This window comes from Medicago sativa, chromosome 4 (genome assembly GCF_051527215.1).
Source record: "Medicago sativa cultivar Bolivia chromosome 4, Bolivia_mono, whole genome shotgun sequence".
Taxonomy (NCBI): Eukaryota; Viridiplantae; Streptophyta; class Magnoliopsida; order Fabales; family Fabaceae; genus Medicago; species Medicago sativa.
In genome coordinates this window covers 82,109,487-82,134,697 of record NC_140752.1, presented here as the reverse complement: position 1 = coordinate 82,134,697, position 25,211 = coordinate 82,109,487, and the positions used below count along the sequence as shown (strand labels likewise).

Here is a 25,211-nt window from a genome sequence, read left to right as displayed (position 1 = left end):
GGAAAAAAATTGTGGTTTTAAAAATCACTACTTGTAAAACAAGTATAAGTATAACCATTGTGCCAACACCTTTCTTTCTTACCATGCTGTTAAAAATGAGGAACACAGATATGATGGATATGGATTTGGTGGTTGTAAAGTACAACACAGTTTTCATTTCAGACATTGGATATTTTGATAAAATTACAATAGTACCATGCCAATAAAGATCCAATGGTCATAAATCAAAACTGTGTGAAACTGTGTGGTTTACTACAGCAACAGATCCTGGTCCAGATATGATATAGCACGTCAATGACTTCCTACAAACAACCAACAAGGTGATCAAACCTTTCTTTTTAAGTATTTTTTTTTTATGGTCAAGATCAAACCTTTCTTTTATTTAATTAAGGGAAATGTTAACTTGTGCCCTTAAGGCACAAGTTTAGAATTCAAATATAGAAATAATGTATTGGAATGCGTGCATTGAATTTAATCTTTAATGTTTTAATGAGTTGAATGCACAAAGTTTAAGGAAATATTTCTTTTTTTGGATTTATTAACATGTGTCCTAAGGGCACAAGTTAACACTACCCTTTAATTAATTATTTCCAATGTAACTTCAAAATAAAAATCAAAACGTCTCGTGAGCATAGTTCAGTTGGTAGGACAATGCATTATTATATCTAGGGGCCGGAGTTCGAACCCCGGACACCCCACTTATTCACCTTACAAGGTGAATTATAGTCACTATGCTACCTGACAAAAAAAAATCAAAACAAAAACTTATAATTACAAATTGGTAAAGATGGTGCGCTATTAATTATGTTGTGCTATTGATTTGAGAAATACTGATGAGTACTCTTATCTTAAATGATAAATTTTTATAATAATTTGTGTATTCAATACATTGGAAACTGTAATATTTAAAAAAATTTAAAAAATTATTTATTAATTTAAAATCCTTAAAAAGTGTCTCGGAAACATTCGTTAACAAGACTAAAAAAATGATGTATCAGATTTAAAATTGAACAAACACGTTAATTTTTGTTGATCGAACTTTTTCTTATAGATAAGATCGAAGAAAGTATATTCTTAGAGTCAAATATCTAACTATAGTGAATTTCATAAATAAATATCATATATAAATATATATATATATATATATATATATATATATAATTAATATAAACTTGGTCAAAAATATAATATTATATTTAAACTTTTTTATATATGAAATTTAGGAGGAACTTGCCAAACTTTTATGAAAATATCAACATCTTTTGGCTTCATTTTCTGGAGTGTTTACTCACATTAATTTATGTAAAATGAGCGAATGGGGCTTACTCAATTGATGATGCAAATAATAGAAAAATGTTTGATGTGCATAGTTAATCAAAGAATAAGAAAAATGTTTGATGTGCATAGTTAATCAAAGAATAAAAATGAGTGGTTGGAAAGATGTGATACGTTAATGTTATGATAGGAATAGATAGATAAAGTGCCCGTTTGATTCAGCTTTGAATATAATTGATTCTGAGAGAATTGATTCTGACAGAATTGATTCTGACAGAATTGATTCTGAGAGAATTGATTTATGTTTGGATACAATTATGTAGAATTGATTAAACAAAATGATTTATGTTTGGATGCAATTATGTAGAATTGCTTTTGAATGTATAATTACTAAAATAGACATAGCTAAAGGAGAATTGATAAAGAATGAGAATTGATAAAGGACAATAAAGTAAAATAACGTGTTGTAATAATAAAATATACAAACATATACACGTTGTTCAAGGAGAATTGATTCTAGAAAAGCTAGAAGCTAGGATTTGTAGCTTCATGGAGAATTGCTTTTGGAGGACAAAAGCAATTCTGAAAAGCTGAACCAAACACGTTGTTTTTGGCTGGAATTGTTTTTGGCACTGTAGAGAATTGATTTGGGCTAGAATTGCTTCTCAGAAGCCAAACCAAACAGGCCCAAAGATAATGAGCAATGATATTCTAACAACCAAAAATCAACAACTTTTGTGACAATCACCAATTTTCAAAGGAAAAGTAGATAGTGACACGGAAACCAAAGCAATAGAGAGAGAAAGTAAAAAGATAATGTGAGTATGAGAGATAAAGTTGTCACATACGTTGTCTCAAAATGGTTGTTAGAATATCATTTCTCAAAGATAAAAGGGTTAATTATGTTTTTGGTCCCTGTAAAATTGCGACCTTGTAAATTTAGTCCTTACTTAATTTTAATAGCATTTTTAATCCTACAAAAAATTTCTGCACTCAATATTAAGTTTTTCAACAATTTTTTACAGGCGTGTTAAGAACGTTATTAAAAGGTCCTCCGATAAAAATATCGCAAAAATTTGATTTCTACGTCCATATTTTTGTTACTTATATCTTAAACTTTTGTCGTTTTAAAAAATTCATATTTAATTTATTTCATGTTAAAAAATTATAGATATTAGTAAATGAACCTGTCATAGTGTTCTAAACTTGTATAAAAAGAATCGTTAAAAAATTTAAGAGTTTAAGGATAATTAAACAAAATTTATTTTAGCAGGGACTAAAATTATAAGTAAATTTTTTTTATAGGGATTAAAAAAGCTATTAAAATTAAGTAAGGACTAAACTTAGAAGGTCGCAATTTTATAGGGACCAAAAACATATTTAACCCAAGATAAAATGATATGTTGTATGAATGTATGAAAAAGTATGGATGTTCGGTTCATTTGAATAATTATTGTAAAAAAAATCATTTAAATAATTACGTCAGAAAAAGTTTAAACCAAGAAATTTTTGGGTGGAATTGAAATTTTTTGGGATGTGGTAGAAATATTTTTGATTTCCAACTTACACGAGCCCATATCCTTGCTTTTCCATTGAATTCTAACTCAAACCTTCTTCCTTAATTTAATATTATTGTGCCAATATAGATCGAAATTCCATGCGTTTATGATATTTGTTAACATAATCTCTTTTATTAGAAAAATGTTTACAATAGGGATGGTTCAAACTCAATTGTGATGTGGCGTGCAAAGAGAATAGAGATCGTTCGGGTTGTGGAGGCCAGCTTCGGGATGCTAATGGTAGATGGATCAAAGGTTTTGTCCGCAAGATTGGCGTTTATGATGCTCTTCATGCAGAGATGTGGGGTATGTACCTTGGTCTAGAGTTGGCTTGGAGGGACGACATTTCTCAGATTTGCGTTAAAAGTGATTCAAAGTTGCTTATTGACATGGTAACAAATAATTGCTAGATGAATGGGACAACCCCTATGCTCATTCAGCGTATTCAAAATATTTTGAATTGTAGTTGACGGATTCAGGTTCATCACGCTTTGAGAAGGCAACATACGTGTTGATTGACTTGCCAACTTCAACCATACTATGAATTCTTAGAATTTTATTCTTTTGGAGACCTCACTTAGTGAGCTCAATGGTCTCCCTTTTGATGATATCTCTCGTTTATTAATTACTTAGTTTTCTCTTTGGACTTTGGCCCTCTCATATACCAAGGAAGAAGAAAAAAAAGTTTACAAGTATTTGTAGAAAAAATGTTAACATTTGCATACAAAATTATAGTATAAGTTTTACTTTTTCACTTTCGAGATAAAATATCTTATTATTAATTCCTTACTAGTATACAATACTCTTAAAACAATTTATTAGCATGATCCTTTAATTTAACGTGATGATCTTAAACTCCCCTCCTAACAGTAACACAATGCAATGAAAATGTGATAATATCCATAAGGATTGTCCTTGCTTTTGTATGGCTCAAAATGGTCCACACAGCATGGGTAGTGCTAGTACGTTTGACTATCTCAATCTATCGCAACGAGCCAATTCCCATGAGCATGAATGGTTTCACTGACCTACCCTATATCGAAACTTTGAATTTTCTAAATATACTATTAGTACTATAGTTATGATCATTTTTCTCCTAATATGATTTAAATACAAAACTTCTAACAAGCAAAATTATTGTATAGTATATTATAATTAAATTTCCAGCTAGCTAGCTACCTTAGGTCTACTAATATCCACGTCAAAGCTTTAATTGGACATGGACGTGGTAACTGTACTATACATGCACTTATGCATGTTAATTAAATGAATCCGTCCAATTGGAACAAACATTTTCTAAGGGTGTACTAGTACGGGTACTAACTCATGACTCATGAGTCACGATTAGACATGACAACAAAACTCACATCGATCGGTACTCATTTGAATTAAAATTTAATTTGACGGATTTTTCCTATTTTGACTGGGTGGGTATGAGTATAGTTTTTCCGTTTTTAAAACGTGGGTACGGGTATATGTATCCACCCCAAACTCATACACAAACTCGTCCTGAATATAGAAAATCGATTTATTATCCATTTTATATAAATAGAAATTCAAACCCTAAATCATTTTACTTACACGGTCAAGTCATAGTGTTTCAAATAACACTCACTTATCTAATTTCTCACTTTTTTTCTTCCATATCCCACCCTCTCTTTTCTCCTTCACCATAGTACATTACAACATTGCACGCAAGGCTGAAAAATAATTTTATTTTTATTTAAAAAAATTATCCATTACGAAGATGAAGATGAAGCGGAGATACTCGAACCCATCGAAAACGGAGATGAGATTCGATTTCTTATCTCCGCTAAATATAAGTAAGGTAACAAATACGTAAAAAAAAAAATAGAGTATAAAGAGATAAAACTCGTTTTCACCTCACTCCAGTGCGTGCTTAATTACGACGTGTTGATATTTAGATTTGGATTATTAATATTATTCTTGAATTCTGAGTGGCGTGCGAATGAATGGGTCCTCATTGGTTCACTTCATTGTAAAACAAGTTGTTGTGGTTTCAAACTTTAAACTTTGAAGCCGACCTAAACCTTTGTCTCCGTGTGTTGCCGACGATGACACAACACGACAGACACTGCTCTTCTTCGTTTAATCACACGTGATCCTTTGCCTTATATTTCACTCTCCACTTGCCATCCTTTTTATCCACACACCCTACTATTTCTTTTCACCCCTTTTTCTTTTTATGCGGGAAACTTGTTTTTCTATCTTTTTTATTTACAAATGCATAATGAATGAATGAATGAAAAAGACTAGCTTAAGTATAAAGTGCAAACTTAACTTCATGTAAAATCAATTCAAATCACTTTAATTTCTTCTTTACCATAATTTCATCTCTACTTTTCTCAATAAAATGACTTTTGTGCGAGTGGTACATGAATTATTTTAAGCTTTCAACTAATGAGACATGCCCACACCACACCGTATTAACCTCCTAAACTTTCGTTGCTTTTCTGCTTTTAATAAATTTGACTCTTTCCTTTCTCAAAAACCATTGCAATAACATAAACGGTACTAAACTTTAGGACTTCAATTACTTCACGTAAAGGTAGTTAATTGTATATTACGCGGAATCAAGTTTACTAAAAGTAAAAATTTCAAATAAAATTTGTTTGAACAAAATTATTTATAAAAAAAATACTTGTTTTTTTGAAGGAAAAAAAATACTTGTTAGAATTAGAATATATCCTTATTTATTAATTTTGTTAAGTCTGCAACAACTTAACCTAATTTTTTCCCGCTCATTTGCAAATTAGGTTTGCAATTATTTAACCTAACAAATTTCATCAAAAAAAAATGCATCGCACCAATTTCATTCTTATCCTTGCCTTTTATTTTTTGAAGCAAATATTTTCTACATTTTTAGGTTTGCAATTATTTAACCTAACAAATCCTTATTTATTAATTTTGTTCAGTCTGCAGCAACTTAACCTGAATTTTCTCACGGACAGTTGTTGTATGTTGCTGTTTCAAGAGTTACATCCAGAGAAAGACTAAAGATATTGATCACCGATGAAGATGGTGAAGATACCAATGTAACGTCTAATGTCATATATGAGGAAGTATTTCGCAAAGTGTGATGAAACTACATGCCAATGTATTAAAAATTTCATATTTCTTTTACCGAATTATTGATAGGATTACTGAATTTTCTTTTATAATATTTTCAGATTTCATACATTTTATGAAGTGTTTTATTTTGTCTACTATAGATTATCACGTGTTATTTTTTTCACCGTTACCAATTATGTATTGCATTTTATTATTCATATGTCAATTTCTTTACGGTAAACCCGAGCGGGCACGGGTCAAAAATCTAGTTAACCCTTAATTTCCTTGGTGTATTCTTCATCTGCTCCCATGCATTAAATTTTCTTCTTCCATTGTAAACACATATTGTAATGCAATGGATTTCTTTTTCGTTGTTTTTTTATGTCTAACAACAGGCCACCACAACACTTTTTCATTGTACAATACTACCAAGCACAACACTTTTGAAATTCCATTTGACTCCATGTGAAATGCGTGGGCAAATATTGGAGCTGGGGTGGCATTTAGGGTGGGTGAGGGAAAGAGTTTCCCATCATAGGAAAGTTTTTTTCCACCATTAGATTTAAGAGGTGCATAGATTTTATGATGGTCTGCCCATACTATATATTTTTCTCATATCATCTTCAACCTATGAGAAATGCAAATCTTCAAATCAACCACAAACAAAAAAATATTTTTACCTTCATTAAAAAAAAAAATATTGACCTGCATTTAATTTGATTTGTCTACACGGATGACCATTTTTTTTTCTTTCTCTCTTACACATCTTCATATTTGGAAGATTGGAACCAGAAGGATTTAGCTACAAAAAAAGATTTTCACAGTCCTAATTCTACACACATCTTCAAAATCTAATTACATGAACTTTAAACATATATTCCGTCAACTCTCTTTCTTCCACCGTCCTAATACCCAATAAGATTTTCAATAAATAAAACTCAATTAAAATAACGATGAACCCTAATTAAGAAAAGGGGGAAATGAAAATTACAATGACCAAAATTTGACTGTTTTGAATATCTAGAGTTCCTTAACCTTCAGCTATGGTTATTTGCAATTTATGTAATTAGATTCTTACTTGTACAATTTCATGAAGATTGCTCCTGTTCAATTATCTGTGAAAATTTGTGTTTTATTAGTTTTTAAGTGGAAAACCATTCTTTTTCTTCCCTATCACTGAAATTTTGGCATAATAAAAGAAAAAACTGAGACAAGAGAATTAGTGGATGAAGAAGAGTTGGGAAAGGGAGGCTGATGTGGGTGAGTGGGACATGGAGTGGGGAGTGGAGGTGGAAGATAGTGTGGAAACAAATCTAGTGTTTAGAGAGTATAATAATACAGTGTTTTTCATTTGATCTAATTGTCAAAATCAACTTTCCCACAGTGGGGAACTCTTTCCTAGTCCCACCCTAAATGCCACCTGGAGCTGGTACCTTCCAACACGTTCTTCGAAATTTCAGAGGGGGAAAAATTGAGAAAAGAAAATAGTAAAGAGTGTAGAGTAACAGGTATGAATAAAAATATCACATTATTGGAAACATGGTGGTTTAACATTTTATGAGAGGGATGACCTATAAATCTAGGTCTAATTAATATTTTAAGATTTGGTCTTTACTCAACAGTAAGGTCGTCGACGATGATTTGGATGTTCCGTTATAATTTTGACAATTTTCATCTACAAAGAATTCAAAAAAAAAAAATCAACACCATTTATTATGACAGAAAACTAAATATTAGATAAATATATGACGATGATTTAAATATGACTTTTACTAGCACATATTTATCTATAAACAATACATAATTGACAGTAAAATTGTTGTTTTCCAGACTTTTACCTACAAACTTAATACTCCCTTCATCTCAGTATATGTGAATCATTTGTTCATTTCACACATATTAAGAAAAACTATATAAATGAAATAAAGAGAAAAATGGTTTTGAGTGTCTTGTTAAATACTAGTGTGTTAACCCGTGTTTGATATTCTATTACTTTTAATCTCAATTTTTTTATTTTTTTATTTATAGATGAAAGTTATTTATCCCATGAATTTTTAATTATGTCAGTATTTTTTTTATGCAATGATGACAAATATGTGTCACATGTTTTTTATATTTATTAGTGATGAATATATGTCCAGGGTTTTTATGTATAAATGAAAAATACATTTATGGGTTTCAGATCGTCGTCGATGAAACGTCGTCGCGGCCGTCCTTTCACAGTCTTGGTCACTGGTTTCGTTCAACGTCGTTGTTGTCTTGTAGAGCTTTGGTCCCGATGCGGTTTTGAGTTAGTCTCGATCTGGTTTTTGCTATTTTTTTCGTTTCTGTTTATTCGCGTTTGTTTTCGTTTTGTTCCGTGGAGATGAAGATAGGTGGTGGCTTTGTTTCGGCTCTGTGATTTGGTCTGAAAATCTTAAATATGATTTTTTGGATTAAACATACGGGTTCTTTAGTTCTGTCGTTGTTCTGTTGGATGCATATCTCGATTCAAATGACTGGTTTTATCCTGATGTTGCTCGAAATGGCTAGGTGTGTAGATACTCCGTATTGACGGTAGTAGTCGTTCATCGTACCAAAAAGATTTTATCCGATGTGGTTGCTTCTTGTATCGTTGGTGGACAGTGATAGATTTATGTCATTTGTTCATGCCTCGACTTGGAATGCGACTAAAGTTTCAAGACCAATGCGACTCTTTGGATTAAGTTCGTAATTGGTTGCTTTGCCTCGAAAGGGCATTTATGGCCTCCTGATACTTTGAAGGGGGTTGTTGGAACTTGAGTCGTTTCTGTGTTGGCAGACGATCCATAGACTTATTTAAATGCTTAGAATATTCATTCTATGTTTTTTACAATTCGTTTTTGTGCCCCTACGTGCATTCGCCGCGCGATTGTTTGTGGCAGTGGTTGTTTAGTGTTGTTCTCTCTTTATTATCATTTTGTATTGAATTGTTGGGTTTTGCTTTTGTGGTTTATTGGGTCAGGTCCTTCCCCCCAGTCTTGCACTTCCTTATCTTTATAATTTAATTTTTACTTTGATTAAAAAAACTTAAAAATATATTTCTATTACTTTTTTATATTTATCAACGATTTTTTTTCTGTTTATTTTTATGTACCAATCACAAATTTATCCTTTTTTTTCTTCTAGATTTACTGATGATAAATATTTCTCCCATATTTTTTTTATGTATTAATGACTTATATTTTAATAGTCTTTTTTTTTTATCAGTGAACAATATTTGACTCAGAGTTTGTCATATGTTTTTTTTAAAATTTATAATGACAAATATATGTTATGCGTTTATTATTGACTAATATATGTCCCATTTTTTTTTATATTTATCAGAGATAAAAACTTCATAAACCATTTTTTTTATATTTATAAGATATAAAAACTTCATAAAAATTGTGAAAAATATTTGTCCCGTATTTTTTTGTGTGTATGAGTTATAAATATTTCCTTGTATTTTTTAATATTTGTCTAGTGTTTTCTTAATATTTATCAATTAATTCATAAAGAACAAAAGTCATGCGCATATAGGTTAGTTAACATTGGATTAGCCCTTTATTTTTTTGTTAGTTCCCTTCTCTTCCTAATAGAATTAACCTGGATATAACTTAAGAAATAAGTTAGGCTTGCATAACTTTAGATTTATGTCTTTTTGAAAATGTGTTGACCTAATTTCCCTTTTTTTCTTCGTATTTCTGTTTTTTTTTTCTTAATGAATTTGGGTAATGCATCTAGCATCAATTTTGTTAAAAAAAAATAATTTTACCAATAACAAATATTTTTGCCATGTTTTTTTTAGGATTCAGTGATTAATAGTTGTGTCATATATCTTTTTAATATTTATCACTGAGAAATATTTGTCCCGTAGTTTTTATGTATTAATGAAAAATAATAGTCTCGTGTTTTTTTCAAAGATATATATTGTTTCACATTTTTTTTGTGTTTTAGGGAAAAATATTACACATGTGTTTTTTTTATTTATCGATGACAAATGTATATGCCTCATGTTTTTTTTTTGGTCAAGTGTGTCGTGTTTTTTTATACATAAGAGTGTAATATTTATTTTGTTTTCTTTATATTTATCTGTGACGAATGTTAGACCCATGTTTTGTTATTCATCAATGATATTTTTTATGCATCAAAGATAAACATGTGTCCCGTGCTTTTGATATTTATTAGTAGAAATTATATTCATCTTCAACCTCAACTTTAGACAACATTCCGATTATATCTTGAAAATTTATACAAACTTATGTAGTTAAATATTGACTTTAAAATATATTACATCATATTATTATGTTTAATAAAATTTACTTAATTGAATTGAAACTCACTGATCATAACTTCAGATTGGTAAATTATTTGAAAGAAAAATCGAAGTGTAAAAAATAAGAATTATAAGGCACAATTCCATGATCAATTGATTAGATCTTAGTCTTATCTGTAAAATTGAGATAATATTTATGCAATGTTGTCATGACTTCTTCTATTTTATTGACACTGGTTTCAAAATTATACATGATATAGACAATCTCTTCTTTCAAAGAAAGTTTGAACTTGTTAAAAATTCGCTTCAAACCATGGCATGAATTTTAATTTGTTACCCTGCATGCGAAAATAATCAAAAAAATATTCATGTAACATTCCGACCTTTTTAAATCAAATGGTTGGTCAATGGTTTCTCAGAGTTCGTCGAATTAGTTGATTTCCATAATACGACAATTCTAGCAAAAAAAAAAACACCATTTTCTTTTGTTGTCATTAATTTTTATGAGGGAATTATAGTTGGTAGCCATTTATGATAAAAAGGAATTAGATACGAATGTCTCGCTGAGGTGCACAAATTTGTAGGGAATGAACACTATTTATAGGATGATTGGTAGGCAATTTAGAGTTGACACTGAACAAATTTTAATATGATTTTATTTTAATTTAATTTTGTCTAAATGCCAAGATCAAAGCAATTTTAATGTGAATTAATAAATTGTAGTCAACATTTTTTTTTTTGAAAGATCAAGGTGATTTTTGGATGTTAAACCCATGACCCAATGTAGTCAATGTTATTTGAATGGCTTATCAATGCCAATTAACTTCAACGGTTTATCATTAACAAAAAAAAAAGATTAGTGTCAATGGTTTGTCAATATAAAAAAACCGAGCAATTAATGTCGATTTACTAACCTTATGTTAACGATACTTAATTTGAATGGTAATAAAGATTAGGGTATGGTTTTCCAATTAAAAAAAAAATCGAACAATTAATGTTGATTTATCAACTACTATGTTAACGCAATTTAATTTGAAAGGTTTAACATCAACAAAAAATTTCAAGTGAATTGTTTGATAATATTAGGACACGAGTCATTTGATTTGTTATGAGATTTTAGATTGTCAAGTGGATTGTTCATTTTTACCATGTTAAAATGTATGTATAGGGTGATTGTTGCATTTTCCTTCATCATAAATGCGAAATAGAATACATTGAATCGAAAGCGATGAAAATAGTACTCCCTCCATCCCTAATTATAAGTCTACTTTCAAAAAAAAAATTGTCCTTAAATATAAGACTATTTACAATTTTTAGATGCATTTATTTTTTTCTTCCAACTATACCCTTATTAATACCACCAATAATTATGGAGGATGAAAAATCACATCAAATGCATTTATTTATTAAAAAAAAGCAACTTAATAAAAATAACACATTTTTAGACAAATTTATATCAAACAACTTTTTTTAATACCCGTTATTTTTATAAAGTACTTCCTCTGTTTCAATGAATGTCATTTTAGCTAAAATAATTGTTTTAAAATGAATGTCACTTTAAGTTTCTAATGCAATAATAATTGATTAAGATGATTTGATAAAATTATATTTTTTCTTTTTTTTTTCTTCAAAAAAAAACTTTAAATGAAATCAATTTTAAAATAGTGGGAGTATTTTTATAAAGGGAAATGTTAACTTGTGCCCTCAAAGCACAAGTTAATGATTCAAATATAGAAAAATTATTGGAATGTGTGCATCACTTTTAATATTTAAATTTTTAATCATTTAAATGCATAAAATTTTAAAAAATATTTTTTCTTTTAGGTCTCTTAACATGTGCCATAAGGGCACAAGTTAGCACTACCCTTTTATAAAAAGAGAAGGAGTACTATCTAAAAATAAATTTTAGTGTCAGAGATATTTTTTGAGAATAGAAAGAAAGATGATGAATTCAGCAGTAGCAGCATCTTTACTGAAACACTCTTCCTAGAACTCTGCATATGACGTCAAAACTCAAAGGTCCCAAACGCAAACCCACTCCAATTATATGGCTCCCATCTCACCCTTCATTTCCAATCCAAAGGCCAACATGATTACCCAAATTCCTCACGGGACCCACTTAGTCAGGTTCAAACCTGTGTTGAAACTCATGGTGTAGTGTAGCAAGCAAGCAAGCAAGCAAAACCAACCCCTCTTGGGATCATAAACTCAAAATCAAAGCAGGGTCAAATCCGTAATCTCACTACTAGTCCTCCGTAGTACTTGTAGACTGCCACGTCACCCCAATTCAAACCATGACAGGCTGGCAAAGAAGACACCAAATAAAAAATATCCACGCGGAAATTTCATCATCCTCTTTTTCTCACAGCTGTCTCCTCTTATTGGGTATATAAATACCCACTCCCATTTTCCAATTCAATTCGTGTCTTAACCTAAACAAACACATTCAGATTTCCTCTTTCTTTCTTCTCTACATCTCACTTCTCACTACTAAATTTCAAATAAACTTATTGGACCCTAAACATGGCCTCTAATTACAACTTTGCCATCGTTCTCTCTGCAGTGTTGCTTCTTGTTCTACCTACACTCTCCTTTGGAGAGCTTGTACAAGAACAACCACTTGTACTCAAGTACCATAACGGCCAGCTTCTTAAAGGAAAGCTCACCGTTAATCTAATCTGGTACGGAACATTCACCCCAATCCAACGCTCCATAATCGTTGATTTCGTAAACTCTCTCAGCACCACCGGTGCGCCTCTTCCATCAGCCTCCGCGTGGTGGAAAACTACTGAAAAATACAAGGTAGGATCCTCTGCTCTTATCGTAGGGAAACAGTTCCTACACCCTGCTTATACACTTGGAAAGAATCTAAAAGGAAAAGATCTTCTTGCTTTAGCTACGAAATTTAACGAACTCTCTTCTATAACTGTTGTGCTTACGGCGAAAGATGTTAACGTTGAAGGATTCTGTATGAGTCGTTGTGGGACCCATGGTTCTGTCCGACGTGGCAACGGTGGAGCGAGAACTCCTTATATTTGGGTTGGAAACGCTGAGACGCTCTGTCCCGGACAATGCGCGTGGCCTTTTCATCAACCTATTTACGGACCACAGACACCGCCGTTAGTTGCTCCTAACGGTGACGTGGGTGTTGACGGGATGGTGATAAACTTGGCTACACTTTTGGCTGGTACTGTTACCAATCCGTTTAACAACGGGTATTTTCAGGGACCAGCGGCGGCGCCGCTTGAGGCTGTAACGGCGTGTACTGGTGTGTTTGGAAGTGGAGCTTATCCGGGTTACGCGGGTCGGGTTCTTGTTGATGGGGCAAGTGGATCTAGCTATAATGCCCACGGTGCTAATGGGAGGAAGTACCTTTTGCCGGCGATGTGGGACCCTCAAACTTCGGCATGCAAGACTCTCGTCTAAGGTGGGGACCGGATAATTGACACGTGGCATATTATGGTGACATGGTGTAGATATATATGGTGGGTTGATAAATACTGGGGCAGGTGAATGATGCTCTGGGAAGGGTGGGTGTATTTTTAAATTAAATTTTATTAAAGCAGCTTTTGTCGTTTAGTGTGACGTGTAAATTCTGTTACTAAAGACTGAAAATGAGTGTTATTATAAAAAACTTGTTATAAATCTGGAAAACGTTTGAAAAAAAAAAAGAGGCATATTGTTAATATAATAATATGTATGTATTTGTTCAAGTGACATTTCTTTTCATTTTTCTATTCCTCTTTTTTAATTTTAAATTGTAAGATAAGATAAAAAGAAGGCTAAAATATGGTATTGGTCCCTGCAAAATAGGTCAGTTTTGGTCTTAGTCCCTGCAAATTTTTTTTATGGTTTTTGGTCCCTGCAAAAATAGGTCAGTTTTGGTTTTAGTCCCTGCAATTTTTTTTTATAGTTTTGATCCCTGCAAAAATAGGACAGTTTTGGTTTTAGTCCCTGCAATTTTTTTTTTATAGTTTTTGGTCCTTGCAAAAAATTTTGTTTTTGAAAATAGTCTCTGACCTCAATTATGTGATGATTTGTCACTTTTGTGCATATGTGCTTACTTTATGAAAAGAATATTATTTTTTATAATTTATATAACAATAATTATTTTTTAATTTATAAAAGCGACAAATCATCACATAAATGGGGTCAGGGACTATTTCCAAAAATAAATTTTTTTGCAGGAACCAAAAACTATAAAAAAAATTTGCAGGGACTAAAACCAAAACTGGCCTATTTTGCAGGGACCAATACCATATTTAAGCCTAAAAAGAAAAGTAATGTGTTATTTTTGGGTAAAGTAAGGTGGTTGTGGAATGAATGATAAGGTTAAAGGAAGAGGGTAACTTTGATTACCTATGGTAAAAAGAAAAAAAGGAGAATACTCATCTCTTCATATGATGGAGCGGTGGTTTCTTTTTGTGGTGCTGAGGGCCTTGGAGACCATTATGGCGATGTAGCAGTGATGATGACATTGGTGAGGTGAGGTGAATCTGATTCGGCATAAAAGACTACAAGGATGTTTTTGTTTGTATTATTTAGGTGGGTCCTCTTCCTCTTCAATCATGATTCGGATAAGTTTTAGTGTTACTGTTGCTAAAATGTGAGGATTGGCCATTGGATTTGGGGGTCATATAGCTTTCCCCGTTATTCTTTTCTATTCAACCAAAGTTGAAAAAATGCTGGTATTATTTCCGTGAAATAAGTAAAAGTTGATTAGTCCATACTCAATACATTACTAGTTTTCAAATCAATGCATTGTCTCTTTCTGTTTCCAATCCATGCCAAGCAATATCTCAGCACTCAAAACTGCCACAGACTCATTTTCTACAATTGATCAACCATAGAGGTATCCAGTAATGAACAAATAATTCTAACCTAAGGTGTAATTATGGACTCCAACTTGCATGTTCATTGATGAATGATTCATAATACACGCTAGGACAGTAGATTCAGAATCAGAAGCATTAAATTTTTGGATCACATTGGGTGTGGAATCTTGAGATCAAATCATTGTAAATATTTCAGGAATCACTGAAATTATGTCACGTTCATGAATTTGTCACTAAGACAGGACAAACGTCATAGAGAAGGACAAGTAGAAGTCCAATATGAAAGCAACTGCATAAAACCAAATAAAAAAAAATTCCAATAATAAGTGCTATACGAAATCAAATGTGATTAGTGTTTGAATGGCTAGTGCGGTTGTTTTGAGACTACATCCCCTATGACATGTGTTTACCAATATTGTCACAGACACACAAATATACATATGATTGCTTGGTATCATTTGATTTTAGATGTCAAACAAACAAATGAATAAAACAATATAAGCTTGTTTTATGTTTGGCTTAACACTTACTCACAAAATTGACATGTATGGTGAAAATTGCAAGCACTATTTTTCTATCTGTACATACATAATACATACTTACGTATATGTATGTATGGAGGATGACCAATGAGATAGACTATAATATCTTTGTTTTTATATTAGGTCGTAAAGTGAAGTGTTACTCTAGTATACATACTCATTTCATACCTTATTTTTCATAACCAACTATGGATTACCAATTGAGTCCTGCTCTTTACCCAAATGATTTCGCTCATTCCCAAAGTAAAATACCAAACTACCCCTATGCATGTTAACATGCGTTACGCAAGTTAACTTGCGTAGCGTGACTTAAGTCACGTAGCGTGAGTTAAGTCACGCTAAGTACCGTTTTTAGTTCAAAACCCAGCATGCAAGCCCAAAACACCATTTTTTCTTTCCCTCCACCTCCAAAAACCCAAAAAGTGCGAATTTTTGGGTCATAATCTCAACTCCAAATCATTGCAAATCGCCAGGAAGCAAGTTTCTACGCTCATCAAGCATCAAAGAACAGGTAATGTATCACCAAAACTCATCCTATTTTCCTGGTTTTTCTGCCTGTCACGTCATTTTTTGTCAGTAGGTACTAGGTCTGAGCGTGAGTTAACTTGCGTAGGAAGATAACACTAGCGCAAGTTAACTCACGCTAGTGTGTGTTGCCCAGTCTGTGCCCATAATTTGAAATTTTGCGCCACTTTTTTTTGCTTGCTTTGCTTGCCGCACAAGTCATTTATTTATGTTTTCTTTGTATTTTTTTATTGAGTAGACATTGAGTGGCATGGTGGAACATGTGGCGGAGGATGGCGTTGAGCCCAAACCGGGCAAAAACAAAGCTTCCGGTAAATCTTCCGGTGTAGGCATATTTTTTGATGGCCTATTGTGTAATTTTGATATTTATGGCCAATATGTAACTAATATTATATAAATATATGAAAAGAATTATTTTGGATCGTTTATGTGTCATTAAGTGTGTTTAAATTATTACGGGTCATTACCGGCGTATTTGTGAAATTTGGACCGTTTAGATCGTTTATGTGTGATTATGTGATTGTGAGAAAAACGATGTTTTTAATTAATTTTGATCAATTATGTCGTATTATCCGATAAACTTCTTAAACTGGCATAATTTGGTTAAGTTATGAATGTGGCGTGATTACAGGTCTTTCTAGACTTATCAAAAGTCTGTTCTGCTACTGCATGCATGCATGCAGTTTCTGCTTCTGCTATGAACGTGAGTTAACTCACGCCAGTGCAAATGGCAACGTGAGTTAACTCACGCAATCCATTACACTAACGCATGTTAACATGCGTTTTTTTTTTTTTTACAAATAACACCAACGCATGTTAATATGCGCAATGCTTTTCAACAAATAACACTTACGCATGTTAACCTACGTAACGCATGTTAACATGCGTAAATATTTGTACTAGCGTAACTTAACATGCGCAGGGGTAGTTTGGTATTTTACTTTGGGAATGAGCGAAATCATTTGGGTAAAGAGCAGGACTCTTACCAATTTACCATATATTTTGACAGTTAAGAGACAAACTGTCTATCAAGTAACAAAAATTACGAATTCAAACACCATTGTTTGGACTTCTTCAAGAAGATATGGGACTATACCAACTACCAAGATAGCAGAGAGATTAACCCATATAGCATATTGCAATTTGTAAGGGATGGGAATAGGCAAATGTAAACCCCATATATGAACTTCCGTTTTTACGATGGATAATTTTACAAAGAACATCTGAATATATATAAACACTACAGCAAAATCACAAGAAAAACACCATAAGTTTACAAGGTTCACTCTTATAAATATGTTCAATCTTCACATAACAAACCACCTCAGTCTAGGCAGTCAGATAACACTCTCATTAGAGGCCAAAGCATAACATGTGAGGGTGTAGGGTATTATGTCCATTCATCCAATAATCAATAAATCCATTTTAGCATAATTGGGCATTCAATAGTAGGGGCTGTAACGCATCCCCATTCTGAACCTTGGTATTTTTCTGCAATCAACAAAAGAATGCTCTAAATCTACACCATGTCTATCACAGAAAACAGAGAAATTTTTGGAAAGGAAATAACTGGGTACAACATACATACCCATATCCATAAGGAGCGGGAGCATAGGCAAAAGGAGGTGCATATGGAGTTCTGCCTCGAAATCCCATGAAAGGATTACTAGGCCGGCGGGGACGAAATTGTTTCATCCCAGGTACATTGGTCCTCTTAGCAGTAACCTGCAAAAAAGTCCAAATAAGTATAGATAGCTGCAAAGAGGAATACAAATTCTTTTTCAGAAAAGCAGGAGCTTCTTGCTGTAATAACCTTCAATTGACGTCCATGTAGTTCAGATTCATTCAGCAAAAGAGCCTCTTGAACAGCTTCTACTTCGACAAATTCTACATAAGCATAACCCTTGGGTTGGCCAAACTTATCGGTGCGAATAGTGACACGGTTTACAGTACCACATGATTGGAAATGCTGCTGCACGTCTTCGGGAGTACATGCATAGTCCACCTGTAGAAAAATATTAAACCCTTGATGTCAAATGATGGCAGAGTCAAAACTGTTTGAGAATATGCTATAGTTTTCATAAGAGAAAACAGTTTAGGAAAAGACTGTTAATTCAGCTACTCCACCAACCAAATATTTTCATTTAGCCTGTAATTCGAGACTGATGAAGAACAACTTTCAATAGCAGCTCAACAAAAAATAAATAAAAAATCATTTCAAATGTGGGCATACTATAGCATGAAAAGAAGCTGCAACAGAAATCAATTTTCCCTTACTCATGCAATTGCTAGTATCAGCATTTTGCTCTACCAAAGTACAAGCTACTAATAGATAAACCAAAGGGCCAGTAAATAAAGACAAGTAAAATAAAGGAAGTGGAATTTCGTAGTTATTATTTAGAGGGTGTACTCGTTAATTAAAAGTTCCAATCACTATTTTCGTCATAATCAGCTATCCACCCTGAAATTTGTTTTCTGAAGTGCACCTTGCCCTTTAGCCTCTAAAAGGATCTTTCTCCCAAGTACACATTTATCACTGTTTCCAGCCCAACAATTCCGAACTGCTTGTCCATGAAAACAGTTTATATGTGGGTGAATTGTAAAAATCAAGCAGAAAGAAAAATTATTCAAAATTTCCTCTTGATCCCATGGATAAAAACAGGAATATCAAAGACCCCTCTGTTAGAAAATAATGGCTATAAATTTCTTGAGTGATAAGCGTCACAAAAAGTGTCCTTTGGCTTTGCAATCAATACTCCAGATACCAATGCATAGTTCTTTACCTATAAAGGGTGTCCTCTTCTCACCAGTAGAAGTCCAAGTTCTCGATCTGCAACATTATTCATTCCTCTGTCCATCCGTCCACAAAAACTCAGGAAGTATAGTAGTTAAAACTTTCCATTCGAAACACCTTTCCTATTCACACTAAATAATAGATTATGCTGCTTTGATCTCTCCCCCCTAATTTTTTTCAGTATCGGAATCCCTACATTCTCCAAACCATAATCATAACTTTCTTCAACTCAATAACTGACACCTCAACTTTCTTATCCCCTTTTCTACCCCTCTAATGTTTTTTTTTTTTTGTTACGTTACATCTTTTGTTTTTCCACTCTTTTTTTTTTTTAATTTCATAAATTTGATTTTTCTAATATTTTTTTTTTCTCCACCAGCTATATATGTTTTACATTTAGATCATATACTTCCAACTGCAGCATGACTAGAGCAGAAACTTATAGATGGAAGCATAACCTGCAATTGTAGTCAAACATTATGTCAAAGCACAATGCTCACAGTAGAAAACACAATCAAATTCTAAAGATTGAACATCAAACAAATAAATTTTACTACCTACATATCCATAATCTTTACAAAATTCAAACTTTCACTGATAGAGTATAGTGAACTGAAAATGGATTTAACTCCTTTAGAGTACACAAATAACTTTTGAGGGTAGAATAAGAAATATCAACCATTGATGAAAAATAAATGAAGATAGTCCATAGACATACATGACAACAAATCATGAATGTTTTAAAATATAAACAGACTTCTTTCATCAATCGTTGAGTTATACTTTACCCGCAAATGTGAGAGCTCAATTTGGAGAAGCTAAATTCAATTTAGACTAATGCATTTATAATTCAATTAACAGTGACAGTGGTAATAATATGCTGCAACAAATATGGAGAACTTTGGCTTAGGTATACCAGAAAAAATGTATGTACGAGTATATACAAAAGACCATGAACGGCAATCGATAACAAATGGAGCAAAAAATAAACACCAGGTTGAAATTAAAATCAAAAGTTCTCGAGGAAAGAGGGGGAAGGTCTAGATGAATAAGTACAAGTAGCCTGACGAAAGCCATCATCATCATCATCACCATCTTGATAATCATATAAGTTTTTGCAAGAATGCGAGAATTGTTATTGTCATTCACTGAATATTTTGGAAAGGAAGAGGCACCGATACAAGCAACACATGGACAATTAGACTTCCTGAAAAAACTTTACGAAGACTGCATGCACAATTGTGTGAGATAAAGGTTCATTCGTCCAACAGAATTGAAAAGCTAAGGATTTTGGTATAAGGGCGTTCTAGAAGCAAGATTGGGGTTTCAGGTAGCTTAGCATCAGAAATATAAAGATAACGGCCAGCTGGAGAAGCACAAGTGACTATGGTGGATGTAGCTTTGAGTAGAAGGTCAAACAGTAACAACTCATAACATACTGGGCAGAAAGAAAAGTAATACGAGGACAGAATCAGGTAAAGCATAAACCTATATAATGATACAACTTACGAAAGAATGTATGACTTGGCCTAGAGGGAGACTTCATTTGCTATATCTCATGCCATATTCAACTTCAATAAAAAATCTACTTATCCTGCCAGTCTAGTTTTTAATCTCTTAAACTAATAACCATTGGTAAGCATCCAGCTCATGTACTGTTTAATTTAAATGGAAATGTTTGCAAAAAAAGTAGTCCTTAAATTCTACTTGTGTCAACTTAATCACAAACATTAATATCTAAGAATGTTATTTTTCCCGAGGTATATATACAAGCAGAACTTTCCAATTCCTTTGCTTCTTCCTTCCACCTTATCTCGTCTAAATGTAGTCAATCCCCTACTATCTCCTCTACGCTATATGAACAATGCTACCCATGAACAAAGGCATTTCACTGTATATAATAAACTTAGCGATCAAAAGGAAGAGTGGAAAACCATATAAAGCTGTGTACAACAGTGTTAAACATGCCACATGCTGTTCAATCTAATCTGTGTTAGATTGCAAATTTTCCGGATCTTGCTATTGGAAATATATGGTAAGAAAAATCTTGACTAGTTAATGATAAATCATGACTAGTTAATGATTGGAAGTTTTACCATCTTATAATGATGGCACTTCCACAGACATGCATACACAATTGACCTTGTGCGAAATTTCAAATCCACAAAATGTTTTACACATGATAATGGTTTAATGATCCCCAAATCATGTACAACGATGTGATACTAGAGACGGTTGAGATTAAGCCGAAACCTCCTACCCAATTAATGTAAAAAAAATCTAGAGGCATAACAAACTCTTCAATTTGTTCCCAAAAGCAGCATATACGTATGTATATGTTGGCTACTATAATTGAACTAATCACTTATGACAAAATGTATCTGTTAATCTCAATGATATTCACAGACCATATTATGAACATGACAATAAGACAATTTAATAAGCAAAATATAAAATTTTAACAAAAACAGGGGAAGAGACAGCTCACATTGCCCACAAAGATTGATCGAGCATCAACTTCCTCCCTATTAATCTGACTTGCAGAAGCATTAGCGGGATCTGTTTGGAGATAATAACAATCAATAACAGAGACAGGAATTTTCCGTTCAAAAATAACAGAGACAAGAGTCCAACAATATATATAAACGAAATGTCTTGCACAGCAAGAAAGTACAGTGATCACACCATGTAAAAGTGCTAGGAGAAGAAGAAAAATTAGAAGAAACAATACATATAAAATTACTCGTCCTATGGTTTTTTATTTTTAGAAAAGTATGTCAAATAAAAGGATTGTTATAGGAGACGTCCAAGCATCTCAGTACACGCCTCTCCAATCCCATCCACATAATGGAGAACATCTTCATGCGATATGCATCCCTTAATAGGAAAAATGCTAGGCATCCTAATCATCAGAGCACTCAAGCAACCCATAGCATTTTAACAAAAAAAAAAACTCAAGTATCAACCAAGAACTAAAAAGTTGTAGAAAAAAAAGTGGACCAATTTTCAGCTTGCATCATTACCCTACATAAAAATCTCTATGGAATGCAATGAAATGCCTTATCTTAGATCACCAAGTTACACCGTCTTTCACAACTTCCAAGTGAATCTTCAGTCTTAGTCCACAAACAAATCAATGACACAACACTGATCATTAAGTTTTTATAATGGCCCTAACTCATCCTTACAAAACCAACTTGTAAGGTGAGGATTTCCCCAGTTATAAACATATCCTCCGACAATCTCTCATCCAATGTCAAGACTCTTAACACCAATGCATTACCAAAATCGGCAACATACTTAAATCTTAATTTTCTAGGTTATAAAATTAGATACAAAACAAACTAGAGCTAAATCAAACGTAACCAATTTAACGCAGACTCGAATTGAACAAACATTACTTCACATGAAGAACAAAACCCAGATATGAAAACATAATTTTTTTTTTTTTTTTATGATTACAGAATTGAAAACAATTAACAAATATCAGAAAAACAAAGCACGCCAGATTCAATAGGGGAACAAAAAGGAGTGACCTTGAACAGATCCCATTTCTTTCTCGACCTTAGCCTGCATCTCCTTTAAAGCAGCAGCTTCATCTTCCATTTCCTTCAACCGCTTCTTCATATCATCCAAATCCTGCAATCATCATAATCAACATTGATGCGTGAATCACAATTAGGGTTTTTGGGACTGAAATTGAGTTAGTGAGAATGAGAAAAACGGAAAGTATTACATACGGCTTCGTTGTTATCGGCGCCGATCATATCAACGTCGTCGTTTTCCATGTCTCCGTCGGGGGTTTCAATCCCGGAACACTTCTCCTACAATTCCCCTTTTCACAAACACTTTTTTAAGGTTGTTTTTTCATTAATCTAAAATAACCGATAAAATAAAGAAATTATAACTATTTTTTTTAGGAAGAAATTACAACGATTTGAGTTTAATTATGCAAATCACGTCACATGTATATTTTAAAAACTAGTTAAAATATCACTCAAAAAAAAACTAGTTAAAAATATATATATATATATATATATATATATATATATATATATATATAACTTTTTTTTATAATAAAACTATTTTTGTATCATGTTATTTTAATAAAATATTATTTATATTTTTTTAATATCAAGATGTTATGGTATGAATTATCCTAGGAGTGTTCGTGGTGCGGTTTGGTTCGACTTTGAAGGTAAAAGTCATCTGAACGACAAGATAAAAAAAGCACGCGGTTTGCTTTGGTTCAGTTGACTTTAAAATAAAATTTGAACCAAACCAAACCAAACCAATGCGGTTTGCGTTAGATCGATTGATGCGGGTTTTTTTCGAGACGATACAATTTTTTGTTTCTAACATTAAAATCAAGTTAAAAAGCCGAAGCACAACATATTTTCAACAATGTTTTAAATTTCATCAAATATTACAATTTCATTTTCATTTTAGAATGTTTCCAACAACATAGACCAATTTTAAAACATAGACAAAAAAAAAAAAAGACAAAACGTAATCCTATTTAGTAAGAAATGCAAAAGACTAAAATTTTATCATTCTCTAAAATTTCATTAGCACATAAATGCATTTTTTTAAATAAAACACAAAGAAGGAATCTAACAAGAGAAAATTATGTCATTTTATAAAAGTTTCTATTGAATTTCTATGAGTATTGCTCTAGGTGAGATATGTCTAATTAACATTTTTCTTATGTTGCGGTTTGGTTTGGTTTGGTTCGGTTGGTAAAATGAAAACCGCAAACAAAACCAAACCATGCGGTTGAGCAAGAAACTTATACGATTACATCCGAACCAAATGCAATTTTGTACGGTTTTAGTTTGGGTTGGTTCATTTTGTGGTTTTTCTATTGGGTTGATTCGGTTTTGAACACCCCTAAATTATCCAACGACATTGTCTCTATCTTATTGCTGTTTTCAATCACAATTTATTTCCATCAACAAAATTTAAACTTAAGGATCGAATTTTATTTCCACTTAAATATCTAAGTGCATTGACACTAAATCTACAGTTTGGATTGTGCTTTGTTTTGATTAGATGTTAAAACTAAGTGTATGTTTGATTATGCTTTGAGAATAATTGATTTTAAGTGAATTAATTATGTAAAATTGATTTCGATTAAAAATGAGTTGTAAATAAAGTGATCTGTCTTTTGATACATTCATGTAAAAGTGGGTTAAATTATAATCTTGTTTGTACAAATCAATTTTATACTCAAAAGCTACAAATCTTAATTTTAAGCATAATCAATTCTGGAGGCAAAGTCAATTCTACTCAAAAACAAGCAAACATGTTAGAATCAATTTTACACCTCCAAAATCAATTACAACCCTTCTAGAAATGGAACCAAACATAAACTAAGTTTAGAATTGATGTAACTAAGGGCCCGTTTGGATTAGCTTATATGAGAGCTTATATAAAACAGCTTATGCAAATAAATAAGTTTTTATGTATTATTTATAAGATTTTAAGATAGTTTATGAAAAAACCGTTGATGAAGATACAATTTTCGTTAATAAGAGCTTATAGATTAAAATAAAAACTTATTTATTTACATAAGCTATTTTTCATAAGCTCAAAATAAGCTCAAACCAAACGGGGCCTAAGTGTCTCTTAAGAATCACATCACTAATCTAAAATCTCATTTTCACATGTTTTTGAAAGCATTATTGTTATGAATCGATTCACTTTTTTATACATATGAATTGATTCACATAATGAGAAATGACTTATTACACTTTCTGTTGATGTGAATTCATCCGCGCCTAATTTTGAGACTAAGTGGATCAATTTACTTTGTGTTTTTTAAGTTGGATGTACTCCTTGCTAGTGTGAATCGATTCACACCATGTAGTGTGAATCGATTCACACCTTGTAGAGTGAATCAATTCAATCCTTGTTTTTTGCCAATAAATGATTTTTAAAGGACTAAATCGATTCACACCTCATTTATGTAATTGAGTGAATCGATTCATAAGTCTTTTTTTTCAACATTTTTAGAAGTTCACTCCTTCTATTCTAAAAAACTATATAAGTCACAACCCTATTTTTCTAAGTATGAATTTTTTTTACTAATTTTTTCTCAAACACTCATATCTTCCATCTCTTTGAAAACTCTTGGACATCAATTATGCTTTGTGATTCTTTCGAGTTACTTAAATTAGGGTTTATCTTTGTACGCTAGAGTGATATTTCTAGGGTTTTGCAATAGGGGGCAGTTGAAGCTTAAAGGAAAGATTGTGCGATCTTTCACCTCCAATTGAAAACTTAAGGTTTTCTAAACATGAGGTTCATGCGAGCATTCTTGAGCAGCATAGA

At 32.3% G+C, this 25,211-nt stretch overlaps 2 protein-coding genes and 2 long non-coding RNA genes across 4 annotated transcripts; 3 read left to right on the top strand and 1 right to left on the bottom strand.

The window, feature by feature from the left end:
* Positions 1-109: 109 nt before the first annotated feature.
* On the top strand, positions 110-3,588 carry LOC146932672 (uncharacterized). Its single transcript, XR_015008398.1, has 2 exons — positions 110-320; positions 2,973-3,588. It is a non-coding gene; the product is annotated as an uncharacterized LOC146932672 (long non-coding RNA).
* An 8,510-nt stretch (positions 3,589-12,098) lies between these two features.
* Positions 12,099-13,895, top strand: LOC146932671 (protein EXORDIUM-like 2). Its single transcript, XM_085704387.1, has one exon. It carries the CDS (start codon positions 12,706-12,708, stop codon positions 13,606-13,608), a length of 903 nt encoding a protein of 300 aa, XP_085560513.1. The 5' UTR covers positions 12,099-12,705; the 3' UTR covers positions 13,609-13,895.
* Positions 13,896-15,932: 2,037 nt separating this feature from the next.
* Positions 15,933-16,507, top strand: LOC146932670 (uncharacterized). The gene is made up of 2 exons (XR_015007193.1): positions 15,933-16,070; positions 16,323-16,507. It is a non-coding gene; the product is annotated as an uncharacterized LOC146932670 (long non-coding RNA).
* A 736-nt stretch (positions 16,508-17,243) lies between these two features.
* Positions 17,244-22,704, bottom strand: LOC146932669 (polyadenylate-binding protein 2-like). The gene is made up of 6 exons (XM_085704388.1): positions 22,619-22,704; positions 22,415-22,517; positions 21,367-21,437; positions 17,898-18,089; positions 17,673-17,809; positions 17,244-17,575 (listed from the first exon to the last, which is right to left on the bottom strand). The coding sequence occupies exons 1-6, from the start codon at positions 22,664-22,666 to the stop codon at positions 17,527-17,529; spliced, it is 600 nt and encodes a 199-aa protein (XP_085560514.1). The 5' UTR covers positions 22,667-22,704; the 3' UTR covers positions 17,244-17,526.
* Positions 22,705-25,211: the final 2,507 nt, after the last annotated feature.